This window comes from Leuciscus leuciscus, assembly GCF_965113295.1.
Source record: "Leuciscus leuciscus genome assembly, chromosome: 3".
Classification (NCBI taxonomy): Eukaryota; Metazoa; Chordata; class Actinopteri; order Cypriniformes; family Leuciscidae; genus Leuciscus; species Leuciscus leuciscus.
The window spans coordinates 52,444,873-52,471,258 of record NC_138727.1 but is presented as its reverse complement, the minus strand read 5'-3'; the positions used below and the strand labels follow the sequence as shown (position 1 = coordinate 52,471,258).

Sequence of the window (26,386 nt, the reverse complement as noted above, 5' to 3'; positions counted from 1 at the left end):
GGAGTTTTTGCTGTGAGCTGATTTCACTAATTAGTTCTCTCTCCTGCTGAATTAGCAAATCCAGGTGATTGGAACAAAATCCAGTCAACACATTTTAGTAGATCACAGTGACATCACACCATTCTCATACGGTGATGCTCACAGTGTCAATAATATATGAGCTCATTGTGAATTCAAAATGTTGAGCAGGTTATTAAACAACTCCACAAACAGCATTACCAGCTTCACTTATTACTAACCAGACTGACTTTATTTCTGTCAGACGTCTACAGATGTTCTTATTGAGAATTAACAGATATTTTTTATCATTTAGTTTGACATAACTGATGGTGATCAGTGTTTACTATAGTTGGACTTGTGACTTTTAAACATTACAATTTATTTGGCTGCTGTAACTGTGTTTGTAAGACACAAACATGTGAACTACTGTGTCATTTAGACACAAAGAGACATCGAGTATCAGTGTATGAATCTCAACAATGGTGACAATCAAAAGCTTCATGCTGCAATGCATGCTGGATATCTAGGCTTTGTGCACTTTTACCTCACATTGTGGCCATAGTATGAGTATCCTGGGAGCTTGTGGTGAGATCACTGTGAGATCAAATAGTTGACTGGGTAACACTGTCATGTTATCTTTTGTTCAGATGCCTAATGTGTGTGACAGTTCTGGGAGACAATCAAACCACATTATGCAATGCAGCGCCAGGCGCTACGCAAGTGTGTTTTGCTAGTTTCAGCCCGACGCAGTTTTCATTTTCACGTCCTGCGCCACGTTGTTTAAATAGCAAATGCATTTGCGCCCATTTGTGTGGCCATGGGCTTCTGGTCTGAAAACGAGGTGTGTTCTGGCGCATTGATGGTGCGTTTCTATTTTGAGGAACTGAAATTGACCATTGACCAACTGAAACCTGGTCTAAAGTCAATAGCGCAGTATTTATTTATTTTTTGTTATTTAAAGAATGCGTTAGTAATATGAGCCTATAGGCAAGTCCACAACGCAGTACACTCTGCTTATTACACACACAGGGGCGCGCAGCAGCACACAAACATGCCAAATATTAAAAACAAAAGGATCACAACGTAAAAGATTAATATTGTGTACATAAAGATAACGTGGAATCCGACTTGTCCCGTAGATGGTGTTCTTGCGCTTTAACCTTGCGCACGAGCAGATCCGTTTCCTCTCTTGAGAAGCGTTTAGTCTTTCCACTTCCAAATTCCGTCATGTAAATAGCGAATCCGCCATGACGCGAGCGCAACTGACTTTTAAAGGGAATGGGAGATGAGACTCTGATTGGTTTGTTGCACGTTACGCCCAGTGGTGTAGTGGTAAAAAAAGAGGTGGGTAAACTATAAATTCCGGTGGACCACGACGTGGTCACGGGGTAAGGTGGGCCACTGCCTACCGGTGTGTATCCTGATAACATCGCTATAGGCTATCATTTGATGGTACTACCAAGGGTATTACTGGTGTTCCCTCATCACAGGTCACACAATCACTATTCAATTCATACATTAATTTAAGTTCTTGTTAAAGAGACTCAAAAAGGAAAAATGTGGCTGAAATCTATAAACTTTACTAAATGACAAAACAGAGAGAACTAAAATATTTAAGAGAGATCGAGAGGGAGGCTTATATCCAGGGCTTCCAATGCAATGCACTTGTGCATAATGATTAGGGATTTGGGATTATTTTCATAGTCGATTAATCTGTTGAATATTTCCTCGATTAATTGATTAGTTGTTTGGTCTATCAGAAAAATGTGGATCAGTGTTCAGGGAAAAGGCTTTAACCTGGTGCAGGCTTGATTCCCTTTGAATCTCTTGTACAGTTGGGTTTTGACATGCTCCCTACATTAAACCAGCTGCCTGTAATGAATAAAAAAAATCAATTTCTTTTGCATCGTTTTAATGATTTCCTGTTGCGGCTGCGATCAAGTTTCATTCTCGCGCAGCTTGTTTAGTAACTTAACGAGCGTGTGTTTTCTGCTACGTGTGTGCGCCGTTCTCTTTGTTCCGTGTGTGTGTGTGTGTGTGTGTGTGTGTGTGTGTGTGAGTGTGTGTGTGTGTGTGTGTCGGCGCGCTGCGCTCTCTGCTCAATGTTCTGCTCCGTGTTTGCGCGCTGCGCGTTCTGCTCTGTCGTTAACGGCCAAAATGCTCGAATCATGTACCGATCGGCAATCACGCACTGGAAAAGCAAAGTCCGCTCAAATAACGTGAAATTTAGAGGTGGATAAACGCAATGTAGAGGTGGATAAACTCACTTTGGAGGTGGGCAAACGCTATTTCCGAATTTTGGGAGGTGCGTAAACGGCGTTTACGTGCGTTTAGCCTCCACTACATCCCTGGTTACGCCCAAAACACACCCATTATTCATTAAGAGAATAGAGACGACCCTTTTAGACCATGCACTTATATTGTTAAAATATAAAACTTCAATTTCAGAAACTCAACTTACGGTGCATCCTTCCTCCAGCGTTATATTTATATCTGCAATGACAGAAATCAGCATGAAGACAATAATACAATACATCTGCGTCAGACAAAAGTTTAGAAAATAGTCTCATAAAGTCCTATCCATTTATATTGTATTTTATTCATTTTGATCTTGTCTAGATCGAGTGGAAGTCAGTGTCTAACTTTAAACTGTTAAGATGTTTCTCCATTAGGAGCAGAACTCATGTTACCAGCACATAAACTATCAGTGATAAATCACTGTGCTAAACAAGATTAATAGCTGCAATCAGAATAAAAAAAAATAAAAAAAATAAAAAAAACGTATAAGAGAGTTTCACACACTCTTATATATCTAGAGACACAAACACACTCACACACCAAACATTCAGACAAATTTACAAATGCAAATAAATACAAATGTAAATATATTTACCAGCACAGTATGAGAAATATTGGCCAATTTGCCTGACCAATCCTTAAGCATAAAAAATGTCAAGTCAGGCTTTTATCTAGTTGAATTTATTTTAAACTTTTCTGAAGATGATGAAGAAAACTACAAAAATACGTAAATGTATTACAAATACGGCTCCAATGAGGCTCTAGTAAATCCACTGCTGAAGAACCAAATAATTCTGATCAATTTGACTAGTCAGTTCCAGTATAGTTAATACTTGACCCAGTCAACCAGTGAGATTATGTGATGATCACAGTGACATCACACCATTGATTTCTAACATTATTCTCTCAACAGACATTTACATCGATAGTCTGGCGTTATAATTTATTTGATTTTGGTGTACTGTGGAGTGGGTAAAACTGTTTTTAATGGCAGGCTAGCAGATACCGTTGACTCGCGCTGGAAGGACTGGATGAAACATTTTGAAAACTGTCTCAACTGATAAATAACACCCAGGCTAACTTGGAAATGAGGTCCGATGTCCAAAATCCTGAACCACCCCTTGAACAATACGTTTCAGTGTTCATCCAAACACTCAGTTGTAAAAACACAGGAAGTAACTCTGGCAAATACACACCGACTACAGTCACATCAACACATATCTGACACAAGTTGTGTAACTATAACACATTAGTGTGTAAAAGGTTCAACACACTTCTGTGTAAGAGGAATAACATATTAGTTGTGTTAAAGGTAACACAAAATGTGTGTAGTCCTTATAAACAGCAGAGATGTGTTAAGAAACGACACAGGTTAAATTTGACACAACATGTATTGTCCCTGAGCACACACACTACTGTGTTAAAATCTAGACAACATGTGTGAAAATCTACACAACATGTGTGAAAATCTACACAACGTGTACTTTTTTTACATCTCTTTCTACAGGTTGTGTTGTTTTCAACACATCATTTTATAAGAGCGTGCCGACACTCACCATCACTGTGAATGGTATGCAGTGTTTGCTGTGTTCTCAAACAAACAGGCCAGTGTAAGTAAAAGTTATTTATATATTTATATATATAATATTTTGTCAGTTGTTACATTTTAATTTAATTCAAAGTGCAAACTCTGTTAACTGTTATCTCTTCATGAACTTTTCTCAAAAGCAGCATTATCAATTAGGGGTTGAAGCGTGAATAACTGAATAATGTCCAGTACAGTGAGTCTGTCCAGTCTTTGAGCTTGAAACATTGTCTTGTACTTTGTGTGCACATGCATTCTGTACTCGACTATTGATTAAATGGTTAATGTGTGTAACATTACCAGGTGAGATGGTCACTGGTGTGACAGTTGTAGGGCTGGTGTTAATGCTGTCAGTGTCTGAAAGTTTGGATGAATAGTGATTAATGAACAGAGACACAAATATCATGAATGTGTAGAAAGAGCTCATGTGAATATAATTACCTGCACAGTATGCAAGATTGCAGTGAGTCGGTCTAACCAGCTCATAGACATAATAATTGCCCGGACAGGCTTTGACTTTAATGGGAAAAGACCCGTAATAGTAGCAGTAACCATCACCATCACCGCAGACATCTCGAGTGACGACTCCATCTGATACTGTTGGGTGTCCACCACATATCCACAGTGCGATATCAGTGCCACATCTACCATATAAAACACATGTGTCTGGGATATGAGCGCTAGTGTTGTTAATGAAGAGACGATACCAGCCGCTCCAGGAGACAGACGCGTCACAGTTTATGACTGAAGCATGTGCATTACTGATGGATCTCCATGGATTGTTCAGCACAGTGTAGTTGTAGCAGGGGTCTGCAGAGAGATAAACTTATGAAAACACCAATGAAGTCATAGTCTAAATTAGCCTGGTTAAAACCAGACCATTCTCAGTAGTAACTGAGTTATGGTCTGGCAAAGCTCCATAGACAAATCATTTCCAAAGGGGCGTCACCAACGGACGTCAATCAAATGCCTCTCGGCGCAATTCGCCTATGTTACACTACGCCATAAAAGTACTCTTTTTGTGAAGAAAATGTATTTACTTTTGAATGTGTAGCAAAAAAGTAGGCAACTTTTGGACATACTACTTCATCATCTTTATCGGACGGATCTGTCGCGTGCATCCTGTCACGTAAACTGCCCTATCAATCATCTTGTCACAGTTAAAATCCTCTATTAAATCTAATTTAATTCCCTACCGTTTCGGAGAGAAATGTAGTAGCATGTTCATCTGCCAGTGGGTCTTTCATGGAGACTGTCCTGATGTGTTTGCAATTTGAATATAATAATGCATTTAAAAGTTGGTGCGCTTCACCAACGGAGTGGACGTCGCTCAAATGCCTCTGGGCACAATTGGATAGGCTAGACCTAAAACCAATCAGAGCGATCGTCATCGTGTAAAGCCCGCCTCAACGTTTCTGATTGGTGCCGTGATTTCCACGGCATGGAAATGGCCTTGAATGAGCTCTTTGCCAGACTACTTGCAGAGCAAATCTAAATTTGCCGGAAGTTGTCTGGGTTTTCCCAGGCTAAGTCTAAATATAAATATGTTCATGAAAACACATTATATATACTGTATTGTACATATATTATATATTTTAAATTAAATATATCTTATAAAAACATTATAAAAACACCAGTACAAATGTATAGTCTCAATATAAATATATTTACAAAATAGAATTTCTAAATCCATAACCTAATTGATATTCACAAAATGTTATTCCCATATGCAAAACGAGGTGACAATTTTTTTAAATAATTTTATATTTCCTGCAAATTGTCACATATTTGTAAATCACCCTGAATTTGTATGTAAATATTTTGGGTTGTTTTTGAGCACAAAATAAAAGGATAAAAAAAAAATATATATATATTATCCCTTCAGATGTGTTTTTAATCCGGCCAATCATATAACAGGCCTAACTGAACTCATGCGTCATCCGTACAGAGCGGGTGAATAAGGGATGAATGAGAGATGAATGAGGGATGAATGAGAGATTAATGAGAGATGAATGAGAGATGAATGAGAGATGAATGAGATGAATGAGAGATGAATGAGGGATTAATGAGGGATTAATGAGAGATGAATGAGAGATGAATGAGAGATGAATGAGATGAATGAGGGATGAATGAGGGATAAATGAGAGATGAATGAGATGAATGAGGGATGAATGAGGGATGAATGAGATGAATGAGGGATGAATGAGGGATGAATGAGAGATGAATGAGATGAATGAGAGATGAATGAGAGATTATTAATGAGAGATGAATGAGAGATTAATGAGAGATGAATAATAGATGAATGAGAGATGAATGAGGGATGAATGAGAGATGAATGAGATGAATGAGGGATGAATGAGGGATGAATGAGAGATGAATGAGAGATGAATGAGAGATGAATGAGATGAATGAGAGATGAATGAGATGAATGAGAGATGAATGAGAGATGAATGAGAGATTAATGAGAGATGAATGAGAGATGAATGAGAGATGAATGAGATGTATGAGGGATGAATGAGGGATGAATGAGAGATGAATGAGAGATTAATGAGGGATGAATGAGAGATGAATGAGAGATGAATGGGGGATGAATGAGAGATTAATGAGGGATGAATGAGAGATGAATGAGGGATGAATGGGGGATGAATGAGAGATGAATGAAGGATGAATGAGAGATGAATGAGGGATGAATGGGGATGAATGAGAGATTAATGAGAGATGAATGAGAGATGAATGAGAGATGAATGAGGGATGAATGAGGGATGAATGAGAGATGAATGAGAGATGAATGAGGGATGAATGAGGGATGAATGAGAGATGAATGAGAGATGAATGGGGGATGAATGAGAGATTAATGAGGGATGAATGAGAGATGAATGAGAGATGAATGAGGGATGAATGAGAGATGAATGAGAGAGGGATGAGAGATGAATAAGAGATGAATGAGGGATGAATGAGGGATGAATGAGGGATGAATGAGAGATGAATGAGAGATGAATGAGGGATGAATGAGGGATGAATGAGGGATGAATGAGAGATGAATGAGATGAATGAGGGATGAATGAGGGATGAATGAGAGATGAATGAGAGATGAATGAGAGATTAATGAGAGATGAATGAGAGATGAATGAGATGAATGAGATGAATGAGAGATGAATGAGAGATGAATGAGAGATTAATGAGAGATGAATGAGATGTATGAGGGATGACTGAGGGATGAATGAGGGATGAATGAGAGATGAATGAGATGAATGAGGGATGAATGAGGGATGAATGAGAGATTAATGAGGGATGAATGAGAGATGAATGAAGGATGAATGAGAGATGAATGAGCGATGAATGGGGGATGAATGAGAGATTAATGAGGGATGAATGAGAGATGAATGAGAGATGAATGAGGGATGAATGAGAGATGAATGAGAGATGAATGAGGGATGAATGAGAGATGAATGAGAGATGAATGGGGGATGAATGAGAGATTAATGAGGAATGAATGAGAGATGAATGAGAGAGGGATGAGAGACGAATAAGAGATGAATGAGAGATGAATGAGGGATGAATGAGGGATGAATGAGGGATGAATGAGAGATGAATGAGGGATGAATGAGAGATGAATGAGGGATGAATGAGAGATGAATGAGAGATGAATGAGAGATGAATGAGATGAATGAGAGATGAATAAGAGATGAATGAGATGAATGAGGGATGAATGAGATGAATGAGAGATGAATGAGGGATAAATGAGGGATGAATGAGAGATGAATGAGTGATGAATGAGAGATGAATGAGGGATGAATGAGGGATGAATGAGAGATGAATGAGGGATGAATGAGGGATGAATGAGAGATTAATGAGGGATGAATGAGAGATGAATGAGAGATGAATGAGGGATGAATGAGAGATGAATAAGAGATGAATGATATGAATGAGGGATGAATGAGGGATGAATGAGAGATGAATGAGAGAATGAGGGATGAATGAGGGATGAATGAGAGATGAATGAGAGATGAATGGGGATGAATGAGAGATTAATGAGGGATGAATGAGAGATGAATGAGAGATGAATGAGGGATGAATGAGAGATGAATGAGGGATGAATGAGGGATGAATGAGGGATGAATGAGAGATGAATGAGAGATGAATGAGAGATGAATGAGATGAATGAGGGATGAATGAGAGATCATTGAGGGATGAATGAGGGATGAATGAGATATTAATGAGGGATGAATGAGGGATGAATGAGGGATGAATGAGGGATGAATGAGAGATGAATGAGGGATGAATGAGGGATGAATGAGAGATGAATGAGAGATGAATGAGGGATGAATGAGGGATGAATAAGAGATGAATGAGAGATGAATGAGAGATGAATGAGATGAATGTGGGATGAATGAGGGATGAAAGAGGGATGAATGAGAGATTAATGAGAGATGAATGGGGGATGAATGAGAGATGAATGAGGGATGAATGAGAGATGAATGAGGGATGAATGAGAGATGAATGAGAGATGAATGAGAGAGGGATGAGAGATGAATGAGAGATGAATGAGGGATGAATGAGAGATGAATGAGAGATGAATGAGGGATGAATGAGAGATGAATGAGAGAGGGATGAGAGATGAATGAGGGATGAATGAGAGATGAATGAGGGATGAATGAGGGATGAATGAGAGATGAATGAGAAATGAATGAGATGAATGAGGGATGAATGAGGGATGAATGAGAGATCATTGAGGGATGAATGAGAGATTAATGAGGGATGAATGAGAGATGAATGAGGGATGAATGAGGGATGAATGAGGGATGAATGAGAGATGAATGAGGGATGAATGAGGGATGAATGAGGGATGAATGAGAGATGAATGAGGGATGAATGAGGGATGAATGAGGGATGAATGAGGGATGAATGAGAGATGAATGAGAAATGAATGAGATGAATGAGGGATGAATGAGGGATGAATGAGAGATCATTGAGGGATGAATGAGAGATTAATGAGGGATGAATGAGAGATGAATTAGGGATGAATGAGGGATGAATGAGGGATGAATGAGAGATGAATGAGGGATGAATGAGGGATGAATGAGAGATGAATGAGGGATGAATGAGTAAAAAACCCGGTAAGGTCTAACAGTGTAACGAATGAGACCAAATCAGACACCATTATTTGGTATATGTACCATAAAAATCTCCAAATTTCACTCTGGGATCTGTGGCCCATCCCCCCCAACCAGGATAGTTGTGTCATCAAACACCAATTCAGCATGTCAGTCAGAGTGAGCACGCTTTAGACAAAGGCTTGTAAATCTTCCACAAAAAGGAAACTCCCGCCAGAAATTCCACCCTTCTCATTGGGTGAGCCAGCCTGCATAGGGTTGTCCTTTGTCAAGCTTTAAAAAGGCCTTTCCACTAGATCAGCCCACCTTTTTTGTGCTAGTGCTGCTGGCCTCCACTGTACTCCTCACGTTTAGGGGGGGGGGGACCCCCTCACCCACCACTGGGGCCCAGGGCCCAACAGGCCTGATGCCGTCTGCCTTGCCTAGTAAGACTTTTCTTCAGACTGCAAAACTGCAAACCTACCATCACTGAACTGGCAACCATCAACTCTTGGCCTTCTCTGCACTTCAGGATGCCACGGGACGTCCAGCGTGCCCTCAGCAGGCCAGGCGACTCACAACAGCCATGTGATCGAAGCCACCATGCGAGCTCCGACCCACAACAGCGTCGGAACCACACAACGGCAACTTGCACCAGTGACTTTTGACACTCAGGGACCTATCAACGCACTCCAATTTCAACCACTTCAAGAATTGTATCCACTGCAACCGACTTGCAAGTATCAATTTAATGAGGTGCTCTGAAATAAGATGATGGTTCTTTTCATACTGAAATAGATCTTGCTCCATAGTTCTATTTCCTGCATCCGGTTCCATAACACTCACCACTTTAGCTATGCATGTATGTATGGATGAATGTATGTATGTTGTTTGTTTGTTTAGTTTAGTTATGTTTGTGATTTAGTTAATAAAACTTGTGCACAATTATGAATTTGGTTTCTGATCCTCTGTTTGCATACAAAGTCCCTTTTACGATCTTGATCCTGTTACAGTATCCTCTAATTGCTGTGCATGATAAGGGATAATTATTTTTCAGTGACCATGAAAGATACACTTTCCTTAGAATAAATGAATAACCAAAGAGTTCGTTGGAACTGATTAATTGATTGTAATATTAATTTGGCTTACCTCAAAGTTAATCTAATTAACTGACCCAAATATTAATAATTAATCATAATTGGTAATTATGGATTCTTATTAATATTTCCCCTTTGAGCTAATATTGTTACATACATTTTATAGTTCTTTATCATTAAAAACACAAGGACTGTTTCTGACTATGAATTGTGGAACTGTACAGTGAATGACAGCCAGACACTCCTGAGAACAATCTACAGGTTTCATACATTTCTATAAATACATTTCCAGGACTTTTGAGGCAAATATTCATAACCTAACCCTGCATGAAATGTCTGTGATTTTTATTCTTATTCTGCATGTATTCAATGTTCAAATTTACCACAGCATATCTTTATTAAAAATGAATGATTACCCAGGCTCTTGACAATTGTTAAGTTACTTTATATATATATATATTAGTGGTGGGCCGTTATCGGCGTTAACGTGCTGCGTTAACGCGAGACTCTTATCGCGCGATAAAAAAAATATCGCCGTTAATCTATTCTCCAAGTTGGGTTGGGAGATGGCTCTATATACTACACAAGCTATGATGACGCAATCTACCCGCGGCCGCGAGGTAAACCCGGCTGCAACGCATATTCGTCGTCATCTTAAGTAAACACGGCTGAAAGTGAAAGCTGGTGAAAAAGATCGGTGCAACATCCATTATTTGGACTTGGTTCGGGTTTAAGCCGTCAGACGAGCAGCAGCAAACTATATACAGAGTGTGTGGGGTAACAGTTCGGTAAGTTAACACACGACTAATCCGTTCGACCACCTCAAATTCAAAACGAAACATGATATCACTGAATACCAGCGCGCGCGTATTATTCCCATTCCAATATATCTTAGTGGTGTAGCACATAATCTCGATTTTAAGAATCGTTGTTGTGTTTCTTTTTAACTGAAAAGACATCAGTTAGACAATATTCTAATTTTAAATTTGGGGTTTCATAAACTCCAAGCCATAATAAACATTAGACCTACTTAAGTCTCTGCAGCTAGTGTACTTAAATTTTATTTATCTGCAAAATTATGTTGTATACTTACAGTTTTGCACAATATATGTTCTCAAAACTACATACACCCTTTAAAAAAAAATACATTTAGCAGTTGTTTAGCATGGGTCTGTGTAATCTGTTCTGAAATGGTTTTATTATAATATACTGTATATCGTTATCGTAAGAGGCTGCAATGTATATCACAATATAGATTTTAGGCCATATCGCCCATCCCTAATTGATAGCCTATAGTAGTTGATAATAACATAGGCCTACCTAATGTTGCCTACGGACGGTAACAGTACAGTAGTAACCTTTTACAGTCTATGAGTAGAACAGCTTTCTCAAGCAGTTTGTGATGCATTTTGGAAACAGGAGATGAGCCCCTGGTCTAATGTGCCACCTGGCTTGAGAAACCCGTTCTCAAAGACTTACTTTTATAGTCATTATTTGGGTAGCACACATATTCTGAATGCCTTCGGCAGAATTCAAATGAGCCATTTTAATCTAGATTAATCTAGATTAATTTCAAAATTAATCTAGATTAATCTAGATTAAAAAAATTAATCTATGCCCACCTCTAATATATATATATATATATATATATATATATATATATATATATATATATATATATATATATATATATATATATATATATATTTTTTTTTTAAGTTTTCAGAAAACATTTCTACATTGGTAAATCAGATCAACATGGCAGCTTTACTGTCCAACAACTGCTTTTTCTGTAATTGTTGACTGACGGAATTGAAGCATTATTGAGAAGTATTAAACTCAGCTGAAATTATAAAGATTGATTGTAACTTTATTGCTGTGTTTCAGATGCTGAATGATGATGTCAGAGAGTGTTGAAATAACACTGTCATTGCTAACTTTGTTTAAAACTTGTTTAGTGTCGCTTATACACTCACACACATCAACATTCGGCATATGAAACACAACAATGGTGACGTTTTCTGAAAACTCCTGAAAAAGCCTGAAACTTAAACATCAAGTGTCACGAGCACAACTAAAGTAAACTAAAGTTAAGTAAAGTGAAAGAATGTTTCAGGGACATCACACTAACCCTTCAAAGAAACATTTTGGACATTTGATAAATGTATAAATGGACATTTTTCACGTTGCTGGGAAGCTTTGTGGTTTATTATAAAATAAACATTTATTAAAGCTGCAGTCCGCAGTTTTTCCTCTTTGTCGCCATCTCTGTTTGAAATCTGCAATTGCAGTTATTCGCGGAATTATCAACTTTATGTGAGTTGTGCTTCGACACAGCACAGCGCGGATGAACACAATGTTTTGAGGTGTGGATACTGAGACACAGTGTGTAACATTACCAGGTGAGATGGTCACTGGTGTGACAGTTGTAGGGCTGGTGTTAATGCTGCCAGTGTCTGAAAGTTTGGATGAATAGTGATTAATGAACAGAAACACAAATATCATGAATGTGTAGAAAGAGCTCATGTGAATATAATTACCTGCACAGTATGCAAGATTGCAGAAAGTTGGTCTAACCAGCTCATAGACATAATAATTGTCTGGACAGGCTTTGACTTTAATGGGAAAAGACCCGTAATAGCAGCAGTAACTGTAAGCGTTACCGCAGACATCTCGAGTGACGACTCCATCTGTTACTGTTGGGTGTCCACCACGTATCCACAGTGGGATATTAGTGCCACATCTGGACTGAGCAACACATGTGTCTGGGATATGAGCGCTCATGCTGTTAATGAAGAGACGATACCAGCCGCTCCAGGAGACAGACCTGTCACAGTATCTGACTGAAGCATCTGTATTATTGATGGATCTCCATGTATTGTTCAGCACAGTGTAGTTGTAGCAGGGGTCTGCAGAGAGATTAGCTGTTATGAAAATATATTAAGCAATTAACAAGTTTCTGAAAAACATGTTTTATTACAAAATGTAACCAAAAGTGCAGCTTTAGACATTACTTTTTTTCTTCTTCTTCTTTTGCTAATTCGGAGCGATTCATTTCGATCCACAATATTTTTTCAAATGCATTTAAACATTATTTAAACATCAACACGTTACATACCAGTATAATCATGTACATATTATTATTATTACTATTTTTTAAGATTTTATTTCCATTTTCTTGGTCTAAAAATGACCATTGCAAAATTGCCATTGCCAGGTTTTCAGCGGGAATCCATAAACTAATATTAAAGTAACATCTGACATTCAGTTTCCTCAATATTTCAAATGCAAAAAAATAAATAAATAAAAATAAAATAAAATAAAAAAAGATTTCACTAAAACAGCAGTATTTTATTTTACAGAAAATAATTGAGTTTCTCTGCAGCATGTGAAGTGTTTTATTCCAGTAGTGTCCTCAGCAACACTGTATCAGTGGTTTGATCGGGTCTGACTCTAAACTAGCACTATTGAGAGAGAGAGACAGAGATCTGTCGTTCACTCAGTGACAGTCTGGCCCTGTCCCAATATCCGCACTTCCGCCCTTGTGCCCCTCAATGTGTGTTCTCGCTAAGGGGTGCAAGACCGTAGGGTGTCCCGATCCTCTAATGGTGTTCTCCAGGGGTGATCATCAGCGCACTTAATGCACCCCTTTCGCAAGTGCGCATCAGAGCTCACTTTGCTATAGGCTATTACCCAGAATCCTTGTAGTGTTGTGACGTTTCGAACAGCTAACCAATGAGGGAGCAAAACGGTTGCTATGGTCGGACGCCGGGAAAACTCAGAAGAAAAAAGAAGCCGGCCGGCAAGAGGAAAAACAAATGGAGAAGAAATTTATTTTTAAGTGTAAGTGAAAATAGTTTTTTTTATCAGAATATGAGCGATAATAACATAATTCATGATGATACAATGATTTCACTTTCTTTTGTCAGGGTCCGACGAGGAGACTTTCAATTTTATAAAGTTTAGGGGAGAGAATGAGCGGCTATTCACGGGGCACAGAAATGCCTCTAGCCAGGGATATGAGTAAGTTAACATGACCATAAACATGAGCAGACAAGTTTTTTATTTGAAAGTAAGGGCTTCATTGCAAAGTGATCTAATGGATGAATGTGTGTCTTTCAGTGAAATTATCAAAATTATGGGGCTGGAGGGGAAAGTGACTCAGCAGCAGTGTAAAACGAAGTGGGAAAATCTGAAGAAAAAGTACAAGGTAATTGCACTTTCACATGTTTTGTAATTCTTATATTGCATTGATAATACAACAATCGTTTTTAAATCAATAAACTCCTTTTTAAATCAATATTTTGTGTCAAATTACTGATTTATTTTGTAGGTAGCCATGTAATAAGCGGGATAATGTATAGGGAGGCGGTTGTTATAGTGAATTTCAACCCCTTCGGGCTGATTCAAGACCCATCCACTTCGCGTCGGAGTCCAGTTCAGCCTGTCGGGGTTGTTATTCGATAACAACCGCCTCGCTATTATCCCTTACGTAATGACTGTTTAGTATGTAAACCCATGTAAATAATGTTAATTTCCCCGTTAATAACTATTACAATTTACAAAGGACTTAACACTGCCAAAAACTGGGTCAGGGACAGATGCAGGAGAGGTCACTGCTGCCTCATGGATTTTCTATGCAGCCATGCATGAAGCCATTGGCCAGAGACCCTCAGTCAGGCCAGTCTATATATTCTCATCTGGACACAGTAGCGTAGAGAGAGCCCAAACACCTGTCAGTGAGGTTAAGGTTGAAGTAAATTCTCCAACAGGCTCGGATACTGAGACAGCAGACCCCCCAAGTGATCAACCAGGTACATCAACTGATGTCAGACCAGGAAAGAGAAAGAGGAAGAGGGAGAGTGTAGATTATCTTAAAGACTTATGTGAGCGGCTAGAGAAAACACAGAAGGAAGAAAATGAAAGGGGTAATGCTTGGCTCCAAAAGTCTCAGCAGCAAATGGACAGGATGTTAGATTTATTTGGAAAGCTGGTTGACCATATGACAGGCCCAAACATAAATGATCACATTCATCTAATCTTTCCTAACGATCCGCTAGCTGCCCACCCCATAAGCATGCCGTCAAAAAAGCAGCTAGCGGATCGTTAGGAAAGATTAGATGAATGTGATCATTTATGTTTGGGCCTGAAAATCGCTGATACAATCTTTAAGGTGTTAACTTTCTACACTCATGACAACAATGTGTGTGTTGAGGTATGAGGTACTTTAAATTAAATTATGTAGTCATGTTCCAAAAGGTACCCTTGAACATTAAGGGGTGCTGATACAGTCTCTGAGCATGGTCAAACATGTTCATAGGAATTTATGAAAAACACGAACAAATATTGCATAAAGAGAATTAAATGACAGTCATTCTACATGAGAGTGTTTAAGACTAAACATATTTCTTTTAGAACATCTTTCTGGCATGTCTACGAAACATTGACGTGAAAGATGAGTATTACACTTCAAACTCGTCTAACTATTACACTTATTTTGTTATTATTAGACAGTTATTTTGTGTGTGTCACTAAACAACATGGTTAAGCTAATGAATTACAGTTGATACGTGGTATTTTTACGTGAAAGGTGGGAAAGGAATATTTAACATATAAAAATAAAAATATTTTAACCTATCGTCAATTTCAGTTGTTAGATAATTCATCTAACAATCAACAGTTATATGTGAAACAATTAGAGTTGGTTAGAATTAGTCGCATTAGAGCACACTGTAAACCTTGCTGTAAAAAAAGGCGTAATTCAGACAGTATCATACCATTTTCCATTAAAACAGTAATATACCGTAGAAAACAAAAATAGCCTACAGGAATATACTGTAAATGAACAGTGCTCAAAATCGACACTCAGAGGCTGTTTTCCCAATCACACCCTATACCCTCATTCACTATTCCCTACATTAGTTCACTAATATAGTCCCCTTGACAGAGTGAATGAAAAGAAGTGAGTGAATTGAGAAACTGATGAACACCTGATAAGCAGAATCACTGAAGGACAGAGAAACAAGAACAGAAACACAAGAACTACAACTGACTTCCAGCCACTGAGTGTGAAACCAGTTTACAAACCAGTTTACGATTATTTCTTTCATACATGTACAAAAGTTCTTGTTGAGAATTAACAAAGATTTAGTTAATAATAAAATTTGGACAGAGAAACAAGAACAGAAACACAAGAACTACAACTGACTTCCAGCCACTGAGTGTGAAACCAGTTTACAAACCAGTTTACGATTATTTCTTTCATACATGTACAAAAGTTCTTGTTGAGAATTAACAAAGATTTAGTTAATAATAAAATTTGTTGTCACCATGATGAAGATCAGTATTTGCTTTAGTTGGTCTCTTGTCCCTTAACTTCTTACCTTTCATCTCTCTCTGGCTGCTGTAACAGTGAGTTTATAAAACACATTTGTTATGGCAAGAAAAAGTCAAGAGGAAGATGATCAGGTGTTTTTATTCTTTTGTGATGATGTCACAATCATCTTGGACTATCTGATTTTCAGATTATTCCTGTATATATTCATTGAAATTATGGGTATGTCATATTTAGCATAAATCTGTGTATCTACAAAATGAAATTAATATTTCTGTTATCAGGTCTTCTGAAAAATAACAATCATATAGTGCATTCAATTTTGTTTTACTCCTGCTAGACTTAGACACACACAGATATCATCAATCAGCACATGAATCTCAACAATGGTGAAAAGTTTCATGTCGCAATGCATGCTGGGTTCCAGGATAATATAAAACTCCCAGCATGCACTGCTGCATGAATAATAATAAAAAAAAGAAATATTGCCACCATTGTTGAGATTAATGTGCTAAATTGTGATATCTCTGTGTTTCTAAAACATAGTGTAGCTCTGTTTTTTTTGGTTTATGCATGATGTGTTAAAAAAAAGAGTCATAGCAATTTATTGCTATAGTTTCACAGTGGTGCTAATGTAACACTTTTGATCGAGGATAAAACTCTGAATGAATAAGAACTAATTCCTTAGTGAATGAACAGGCAATATGATGATTTTGTCATCATAAGCATTACAACCACAATCATTCATAAACTGTGTGCGCACAAGTGTGACTTGCAAAAACACAGCTCAAGCAGCAAAAGAAAAATGAATGTTTTAGCATCAACATCCCAACTAAAGCAAACACTGATCTCTATAATGGTAACTTCAAACAAACATTTTCAATAACAACTTCTGTATGACAGAAATAAAGTCATACTGGTTAATAATAAGTGTAATAATGTGTAATGGCTGGAAGTCAGTCGTAGTTATTGTGTTTCTCTATTTTCTGTTCTTGTGTTTCTCTTTCCTTCAGTGATTCTGCTTGTTAACAGCAGGTGTTCATCACTAATGCTCAACAATCACTTACATATTCCCTTAATTATCTCACTGCAACACTGTCTCAATGTTACTTTTTACTCATTGTAGTGTGGATTTCCTGTGGGGTTGAAAGGGTTAACAGTGTAAGATAAAAAGACACACCCACAAAATGTATTTTAACAGTAATAAACTGTAAGTTATTTATTTATACTGGCAACACTGTTGCCAGTAGTTTACTGTAAAATTAATTTTTTGGGTCACCATTGTGCAGAAGAGTAGAGCCTGTGCTTCAGTCCAGGAGAAGATCTACAAACATTGATGATATGCTGCATGTTGCTTTATTTAACAGACAGTGACTGTGTAGTTGCTGGTCCAGTGGAAATCTTTTTATGTACAATAGTTTTTTAGTGGTCTCAAATGAAAGAAGTTCACAGTTTTACTTTGCTCACATTATTAATGCATTATAAATTTTAGTTCATACATTTAAATGACAGTTGGTCAATTTAAGGCAGTCGGTTTCTGCAAGTGTAATTAGTTCATTTGAATTAGAATTTAGTGCATTTTTACAGAAACAAACTAGACTACAGTAAAGAACTGTACAATTAACAGTATTTTACTGGCAACAGTGTTGCCAGTATTTTACTGTAAAAAAACCCGGTAAGGTCTAACAGTGCAGGATTCTTGTTTATATTGAACATTGTTATTGTACCGCATGTTTAACAGCGCTATTGTTGTCGGCCTCATCAAAGTTCACACAGTTTTCACCGGAGCATACCGACTCTGAAACAAGAGCAAGTATTAGCACGTAACATTTTGGACACCATTGTTTTTAGGCATCTTTGCATTTCTTCTGAAACACCCTGTTTTGAAATTTTTTACAATTTTTAACATCACTAGCGTAACACTTATCGTATTGCCGGGTGTGATTGTAATGTTTTGTATGCCGTTTTCTTTACACTTTCCCCCGGATATCTGTTTCCTACAGTTAGCTGTAATGTTAGTGAACTCTAGGTCTTCTCTTTGTTCATATACGACAGTATTCACATGAATTGACTTGATTTGATAAAATTATGGTTTAAACCATCATCTTCACGTGAGACATTTACATTATATTATTATACCGTCCTAGTTTTTAAATAGCGCTAGGGTCTACACTGTTAAAAAAAACCTGTGAAATTTACGGTAAAAAACCGGCAGCTGTGGTTGCCAGTATTTTACCGTAAAAAATAAGGTAGCAACCTTTTATGTTTTACGGGATTTAAATTTACGGGCAAAAAAACACAATGTATAAAAAAACCCTGTGAAATTTACGGTAAAAAACGTCAGCGTCAGCGTATGAATCTCAACAATGGTGATGATAAAAGTGCAGTGCACTTGATGGAGCCTCCAATCAAAACTCATCAGTATCTCCCAGCATGCATTGCAGCAGGAATACATTATGCTGAATTGCCTTAGTATTTTCTTTTATTATTATATCTGCTTTTATTTTTGATGTTGTTTTTGTTGCAGCTTTTTAGTAGCTTGTTTTGTGATGTTCAGAGTTTTATCTGATTATTGTGTTGATTGTCACCGTTGTTGAGATTCATACGCTGAATCTTGATGTCTGTGTTGGTTTAAATCGAGCAGTAGTTCAAAACCTTTTTTTACACTATGTATTTTTAAAGTTCTTCAGATTATCTGTTGCTCGCTGCTGACTTAAAGAGATATTATACTCAATCAGTGTTGTTTTTGGCAGCCCTTTTAGTTTTAGTCTTAGTCTTAGTCTTTTGGACGAAAATGCTTTTTAGTTTTAGTCACATTTTAGTCACTTATAAACTTCATAGTTTTAGTCAAGTTTTAGTCGACGAAAACGCAAAAAGGTTTTAGTCAAGTTTTAGTCAATTTTAGTAAAAAACAAACAAAAAAGTAGTCTTTAACAAATTAATTTAGGTTAAAAAGTATTGGAAATGGGCTTAGGTTTGACAGGTTGTAGCAAGTGTTGCAATTCATAAAACAACAGTTAACCTTAAAACCTTTGCATAATAAACTAGACTTTCTCATTGATGGAGATGCAGTGCTGCCAAGCTGTAGGCTACTTCATTGTCGCATTGGGCAGAAACCTTTTATCCCCATATTTCAAGTTATATTTTTTCCATGAATTGATGCTCTTCTAAAATTTCAGCACATTGGCTATTTTCACCAGTAATCACAGTAATAAAGGAATGGTTTACAGTTTAAACAGCAAAAAACTTTGAGCTACAACAACATTACACACAGATAAAGTGGTTAACAGTGGAATCACTGTTTTACTCAAAAAAAGCCAGGAATAAAAACATTCTTACTTTGGCAATTGTGGCTTTATTATATAATTAGTTAAATAATAATTTATGTTATAATCTAAGTTATATAATAATTATATATTACTTTGTACCAATTAGCCCACTAAACTAATGCTCGGACATACTCGGTCTCTCTCACGCGCAGACACACTCGGTCTCTCTCGCGCGCAGACACACTCGGTCTCTCTCGCGCACTTTCGGTCTCTCTCGCGCACTGTCGCTCGCTCGCGCAGTTCGTTTCGCTTTTGTCCAGTCCGGCGCCTCATATCGAAGATGTGTGGCGAGTGACTAGCCGCAGCCGCAGGTGTGTTGTTGTTGTGTGGAATCTGATGCGCGGCATGGCGGCAGCCGGGTGGTGGGCGTACCCAAAACAAGGATAGGAAGCGGCAGCATTGCTGATACTTTTTTTTAGCTCAAAACAGACAGATTTCACGTAAATTAGGCAGAAATGACATGCATTGTGAACGTCAGACTTATAATCATTTTCGTTCCGTTTCGTCTCGTCAACGAAAACATCTCGTCATGTTTTAGTCACCTTAGAGCCATTTTTAGCTAGTCATCGTCGCGTTATCGTCATAAAAAAAAGGTGCGTCAACGAAATAATTTCGTTATCGTCATCGTTGATGAAAACAACATTGTACTCAATAATATGAAATATATTTTTTTAATATTATAATTAATTTTATCACTTCGCTCATAAAGTGAGAGATAAGACTCTTTATGAGATCAGTGAATCAGGCCACAATATGACGATTATGTCATCATTAACCTGCCATCATCACCTGGTCACATTTTCTCTCTGATTTTCATGCCATAACGTTTGTGTTATTGTTTGTGTAACTGTTACCACACAGTTAAGGCAGTCAGAGTAAATCTAAAGTTAAAAAGTAAAGGGTCAAGAGCCCAACTAAAGCAAACACTCATCTCCATAATGGTAACTTCAAACTTTATTATTTTCAATAAAACATCAACGTCTGAACCTCTGGTAATTCTCAATAATTAGATTACAGGAAACCACAGCTGGCAGGTTTTTTTTTTATTTTTTTTTTTTATAAAAGTTCAGTTCAATGTTTAATGCCATAAAATCTAAAATATTACTTCCGTATTTTTTTAAGGTAAAGCACTTGCAAGCTGCTAGTTTTTTACCGTAAACTTTAGTTCAGTGCCGTAAAAGCAAAAAAAATTCTACCGCATTTTTTACGGTAAAGTACTGGCAACCACAGCTGCCAGTTTTTTTCCGTAATATTTAGATCACTGCCGTAAAACCTAAAATATTACTACCATATTTTTTACGGCAAATCGCTTGCAACCAGCTGCCAGTTTTTTACCGTAAACTTTAGTTCAATGCAGTAAAACATAAATATTTATACAGAATTTTTTACGGTAAAGTACTGGCAACCAGCTGCCAGTTTTTCACCGTAATTTTTAGTTCGATGATGTAAAACTTTGTAAAATTAGTAAACATTTGCCACCGTATTTTTTACGGTAAGGTACGGTAAATGCAACGGTAAGTTTTTTTTTTACAGTGTACTTCCAAAATCCGTACATTTAACAGTATATTAATGTAAAATTACATGAAATGTCCCGTGAGAGCTATTACAGTTTTTCACTGTATATAGTAAGGGTACATACCGTTAAGGAATTACATTTTTTTTTCATTGCTTTTTTACAGTTTTTTACTGTTAAAATTACGAATTTTTTTTACAGTGTATGAACTTTAACATCTTAATAGTTGGTAAAATGAACTTAAAGCCTAGGCAAAATGAAATACATCCTACTTTCTACATGCTTGTTACAGAACTTATGGCGTACAATTCACCCATGCATATGTTTAAAAATATATGTATATGTATATTTATAGGCTATATATAAATATTTTGGTGTAATTATAGACATCTCTCCGGTGGCATATGCATAACTTCTCCATGACGCTACTTCTGATTCAATGTGGCATTATATGTAATCCTATACAGCTGTTTACGGTGTCATGATGACAACAACCCCTCTTGCGGGGGCGGGGTGAGCTGTTGTCCTGATAAATATTTCAGGACTTCACACACAACCCCGGTTTGCCGGTCTATCATTTTCTTCACTACTTCAATGTATACTCGAAAGTATAATGTTGAAATAAAATTAAATAAAAAAATAAAAAATTACAAACATTTCTGTTGTGTTAATGTCTGAGCTCATAAAAATAGTATTATAATAGTATACATAATAATAATATTTAGAATAATTAATAATTAAAACATTTCAGAGATCCTTGTAAAGAGTTGCGGAATGTTTTCTGCATTTTAATTACTGTATTCCAGAGGTGGCAACCATTTCCATACCATGCCTGGATGCGCTGTGCCACGGACCACAGAGGCACATCGCGTCTCTGAAAAATGTGTGGTGATTTTTCAAATGATACAACTAATTTGCCCGTTGTGTACAGAACAGAACAGAAGAAAGGACATTTTGTAGTGTTGAATAAAATTCGATTTTGTTCTTAGCATTGGTTCCTGCATCATAGAGGGAGGAAGCACATACCCCTTACGTCGACCTTCTATCTGTTCAGGAGTTCATTAATTTTTTTAATAAGATTATGTTTTCTGTCATGGATGACTAGACACTAGTCATGGGATGTCCTGCAGAGAGAAAGGCTTGAGTGGACACGCCCTGTGGTCACATTTTATGTCTTCATCCAGAGTTTACCCCCCCCCCCCCCCCCCTAAATTGGGTGTCTCGTCCGCGATCCTATGGGGGTAGGAAACGTTGGTAAGTATGGGTTGTATGTGTGTATGTTTTTGTGAATGATTGCCTTTTATAAATGAGAACTCTGGTTAGTTAGAGTGTTTCCAGCTGGATTGTGAATACAATCCTTCCGACGGAGCACTGTTTGTTGTTTTGTTTTGTTATTTTGCCTTTCTTGTTTTTGGAGGTTATCCTGGGTGGAGATTCACTCTCTGTAGGGGGTACGCTTCCGGGCCTTCAGTCTGACTGATTGTCGCGGAGCTTAGCGTTTATTGTCGCCCGGTACATCTCTGAAGATCAGGTAGGATTTAGTTTGTGTTTTCTGAGTTAGGAGCTGGAGTTTTCTCATATTGTAAACGGTAAATCCATTCAACAAAAATAAGTAAAGGTAAATCATTGTGTTCGGGTGTATAGTGCGGTTTATTCTCGCGCTTACACTGTGTTTTGATTTGTGGGAAGTCTTCGGAAGTTTTTGTAAATGAGCATAGGTTGCGTAAAACTGTGACGTAGTTCCTTTTTGAAGTAGTGGCTTATGGGAGTTGTATTTCGGGTAAACAGCGTCTCACGTGTAGTAGTTTCGTTTGTTATTGTGCGTATATATATACGAAAAAAATGTCTTCGGTGGTCGAAGATTTCTTTGCGTGTCCGTCAGAAGTATTGCTTGAGAGTTGTACAAAGGAGCAGTTAGTGCAAATTGCCGAACGCTTCAGTGTCGATCTTACTTCTCAAGAAAAGAGATTGAAGGAAACTATTGTGACTACTTTGAAGCGATCACTTGTTGATAGAGGAGTTATAGAGGTAAGCACTGAGTTAATTACTCCTAGTGAATCGTTTGTGTCTACTCCTGCTGATGTTTATAGTGAAAGTGAGACAAAATTTCCAGAATTGTCTTTGCAAGAGAAGCAATTGTGTTTAGATGCCGCGAAAATTCGTGCTGAACGTGACGATCGCGCTATGAAAGAGCGAGCGGTAGAAAGAGATTATCAGTTAGCTATGCGAAGAATGGAGCTTGAGTTAGAGAGGGAACGGGAAGAGAGAGCGTTTCAGATAAAAAAGTTGGAGTTGGAATTAGCAGCAAAGACAGCGCAAGCGAATGTGTCTCCTGTTCTACAACCGCGTGCGAATGCAGGAGAACCTGTGTTTGATATTCACAGAAATATGAGATTAGTGCCGCCATTTTCTGAAAAAGAAGTAGACAAATATTTCTATCACTTTGAACGGGTTGCTTTATCCATGAAATGGCCGAAAAGCTTTTGGACTTTATTGTTACAGTGTGTGTTCACAGGTAAAGCTCAGGAAGTTTATTCTGCACTCTCACTGGAACAGAGTGATGAGTATGATGTTGTGAAATCTGCTGTGTTACATGCATATGAACTCGTGCCTGAGGCATATCGTCAAAAATGTAGGAGTTTGAGTAAAGTTGATGAATGTACTCATGTTGAATTTGCAAGAGAAAAAGATAACTTATTTGATCGTTGGTGCACTTCAATGAAAGTTACAACTAAAGAGCAGTTAAGAGAATTAGTGCTCTTAGAAGAGTTTAAACATTGTGTTCCTCATGCTGTAGCTACGCATCTCACTGAACACAAGGTGAATACACTTTCTGAAGCAGCTATCATGGCTGATGAATTTGTGTTAACCCATCTTGGGTCATTCAGTTCAGTCGATCTTAAAACCAACGATATGAGTAAGTCTAAGTTTTGCTTTCAACCTAAGACGAAGTCTCCTGTGATGAGTAGGAATATTAAGGCGACAGTTGCTGAACATGTTATTAAACCTGTACTCTCACGAGACATGGTTTGCTTTTATTGTAAAAAGCCTGGTCATAAAATATCTGACTGTCTTATTCTCAAGAAGAAAGAGGGATTGTCGAAACCTGTTGCTTTAGTTTCTACTTCACCATTCATTGTTGATACTCGTGATAAGAAAGATTGTCATTTATCTGGTGCTAGTGATAAATCTGTTGATCAGTGTATAACTTCTTCTGTTGATTATACACCTTTTATCACTGAGGGAAATGTGTCATTGCCTGGTTCAAACGAAACGGTGCCAGTACGTCTTCTTCGAGATACAGGAGCCGCGCAGTCGTTTCTTCTAGAAGGAATTTTGCCTTTAACTTCTGAAACTGCTACTGGAACTCATGTATTGGTGCGAGGTTTTGAGATGGGGTTTGTTGAAGTGCCTTTGCATCAAATCCATCTTTCCTCTGCCATTGTATCTGGGGATGTAGTAGTTGGTGTTCGTTCTGCACTTCCAGTCCCTGGGATTACATTTATTCTGGAAAATGATTTAGCTGGTGGGAATGTTTGGGGACGGAGTGATGTGGCAGCTCCGCCCATAATAGCATCTATACCGAGGAAATCTGATGTTGATAATTGTAGAGAATTTCCTGATTTGTTTCCAGCTTGTGCAGTTACTCGATCAATGGCTAAACCCCTGTCTGAAAACCAAGTTCCACTGCATGACACTTTCTTTTACACTGTTAATACAGGTAAGCCAGGATCTGATGTGTCTAAATGTCTTGAGCAAAGAGACCTGAAGTCCTGTCCTTCGTTGTCTTCTGACCAGAAAGATTCAACAGTGCTGCAAAATGAATCTGCTGATACGTCTGAGGTTCTGTCCACCCCTGAGAAAACCAATGTTGATCTCTCTGATGTTGATGACTGTTCTCTAACTTCTTTGTTACAGATCTCTCGAGAGGATTTAATTAGAGCTCAACAGAGCGATGACACTCTTAAACCTTTATTTTCTGCAGCCGGGTCTAAGAAGTGTTCTGATCCTCTGTCCTCATAGAGAATGCTGATGAGGATGAGAGTTTCCTTTCTCGAGAAAAGGTCGACGGGCGATTTAAAAACTCTGAGATTCTTCTTAACCTGTCCTCTCATCTTTCTTATTTGACTGAGAAAGAGAGGAGTGATGTCACTGAGTTGGTGATGTCATTTCCCTCTCTTTTCCTTGACGTTCCCGGTCGCACTTCTGTCATCGAACATGATATCGACGTAGGAACCTCGAGTCCAGTTAAACAGAACGCCTATCGAGTCAATCCTTTTAAAAGAGATTTGCTGAAACAAGAGGTGAACTATCTGCTTGCTCATAATCTGGCTGAATCTAGTTTCAGTTCGTGGAGTTCCCCTTGTGTTTTAGTAAATAAACCTGATGGCTCATTTCGATTCTGCACAGATTATCGAAAACTTAACTCTGTGACAAAGCCGGACTGTTTTCCTTTACCTCGAGTTGATGACTGCGTCGATCATGTTGGCTCTGCCCGTTACGTCAGTAAATTCGACCTCTTAAAGGGGTATTGGCAGGTGCCCTTGACTAGTCGCGCGAAGGAATTATCTGCCTTCGTTACGCCTGATGCCTTCCTGCAGTATACGGTGATGCCTTTCGGAGTTCGAAATGCACCCGCGACGTTCCAGCGACTCGTAAACCGTATACTGTATGGAATGTCAGGATGTGAGGCATATCTTGATGACGTCGTGCTGTATAGTTCCTCCTGGTTTGAGCATCTTAACCAGATTAAAGAACTCTTTTCTCGTTTAGCAAAGGCTAATCTTACCGTTAATCTCGCCAAGTCTGAGTTCGCGAATGCAACCGTTACCTATTTGGGTAAGGTAGTGGGAAATGGTTGTGTAAAGCCCATTGAGACTAAGGTTGAAGCCATTTGTAACTTTCCAGCTCCCACCACTCGTCGTGAATTGCGCCGATTTCTCGGCATGGTGGGATATTATCGGAGCTTTTGCGAGAATTTTGCCAGTGTAGTCTCACCTCTCACCGATTTATTGAGTCCGAAAATGCCTTTTTGGTGGTCTGAGACATGTCAGCAGGCTTTTGAAAATTGTAAAGCTTTGCTGGCATGTGCCCCTGTTTTGACAGCTCCAAATTTTGAAAAGTCTTTTAGTCTTGC

The 26,386-nt window shown here is 38.0% G+C and overlaps 1 protein-coding gene across 1 annotated transcript in view; it reads right to left on the bottom strand.

Annotated features, from left to right (window-relative positions):
* The window catches only part of LOC309493633 (uncharacterized protein), a 454,994-nt gene that overhangs the window by 80,585 nt on the left and 348,023 nt on the right, over positions 1-26,386 (bottom strand). Inside the window, exons 17-20 of the mRNA XM_082162779.1 lie at positions 12,614-12,997; positions 12,473-12,529; positions 4,325-4,693; positions 4,184-4,240 (exon numbers count right to left, since the gene is read on the bottom strand). Coding sequence (XP_082018905.1) covers positions 4,184-4,240; positions 4,325-4,693; positions 12,473-12,529; positions 12,614-12,997 — 867 coding nt within the window. The remainder of the gene's footprint in view (positions 1-4,183; positions 4,241-4,324; positions 4,694-12,472; positions 12,530-12,613; positions 12,998-26,386) is intronic.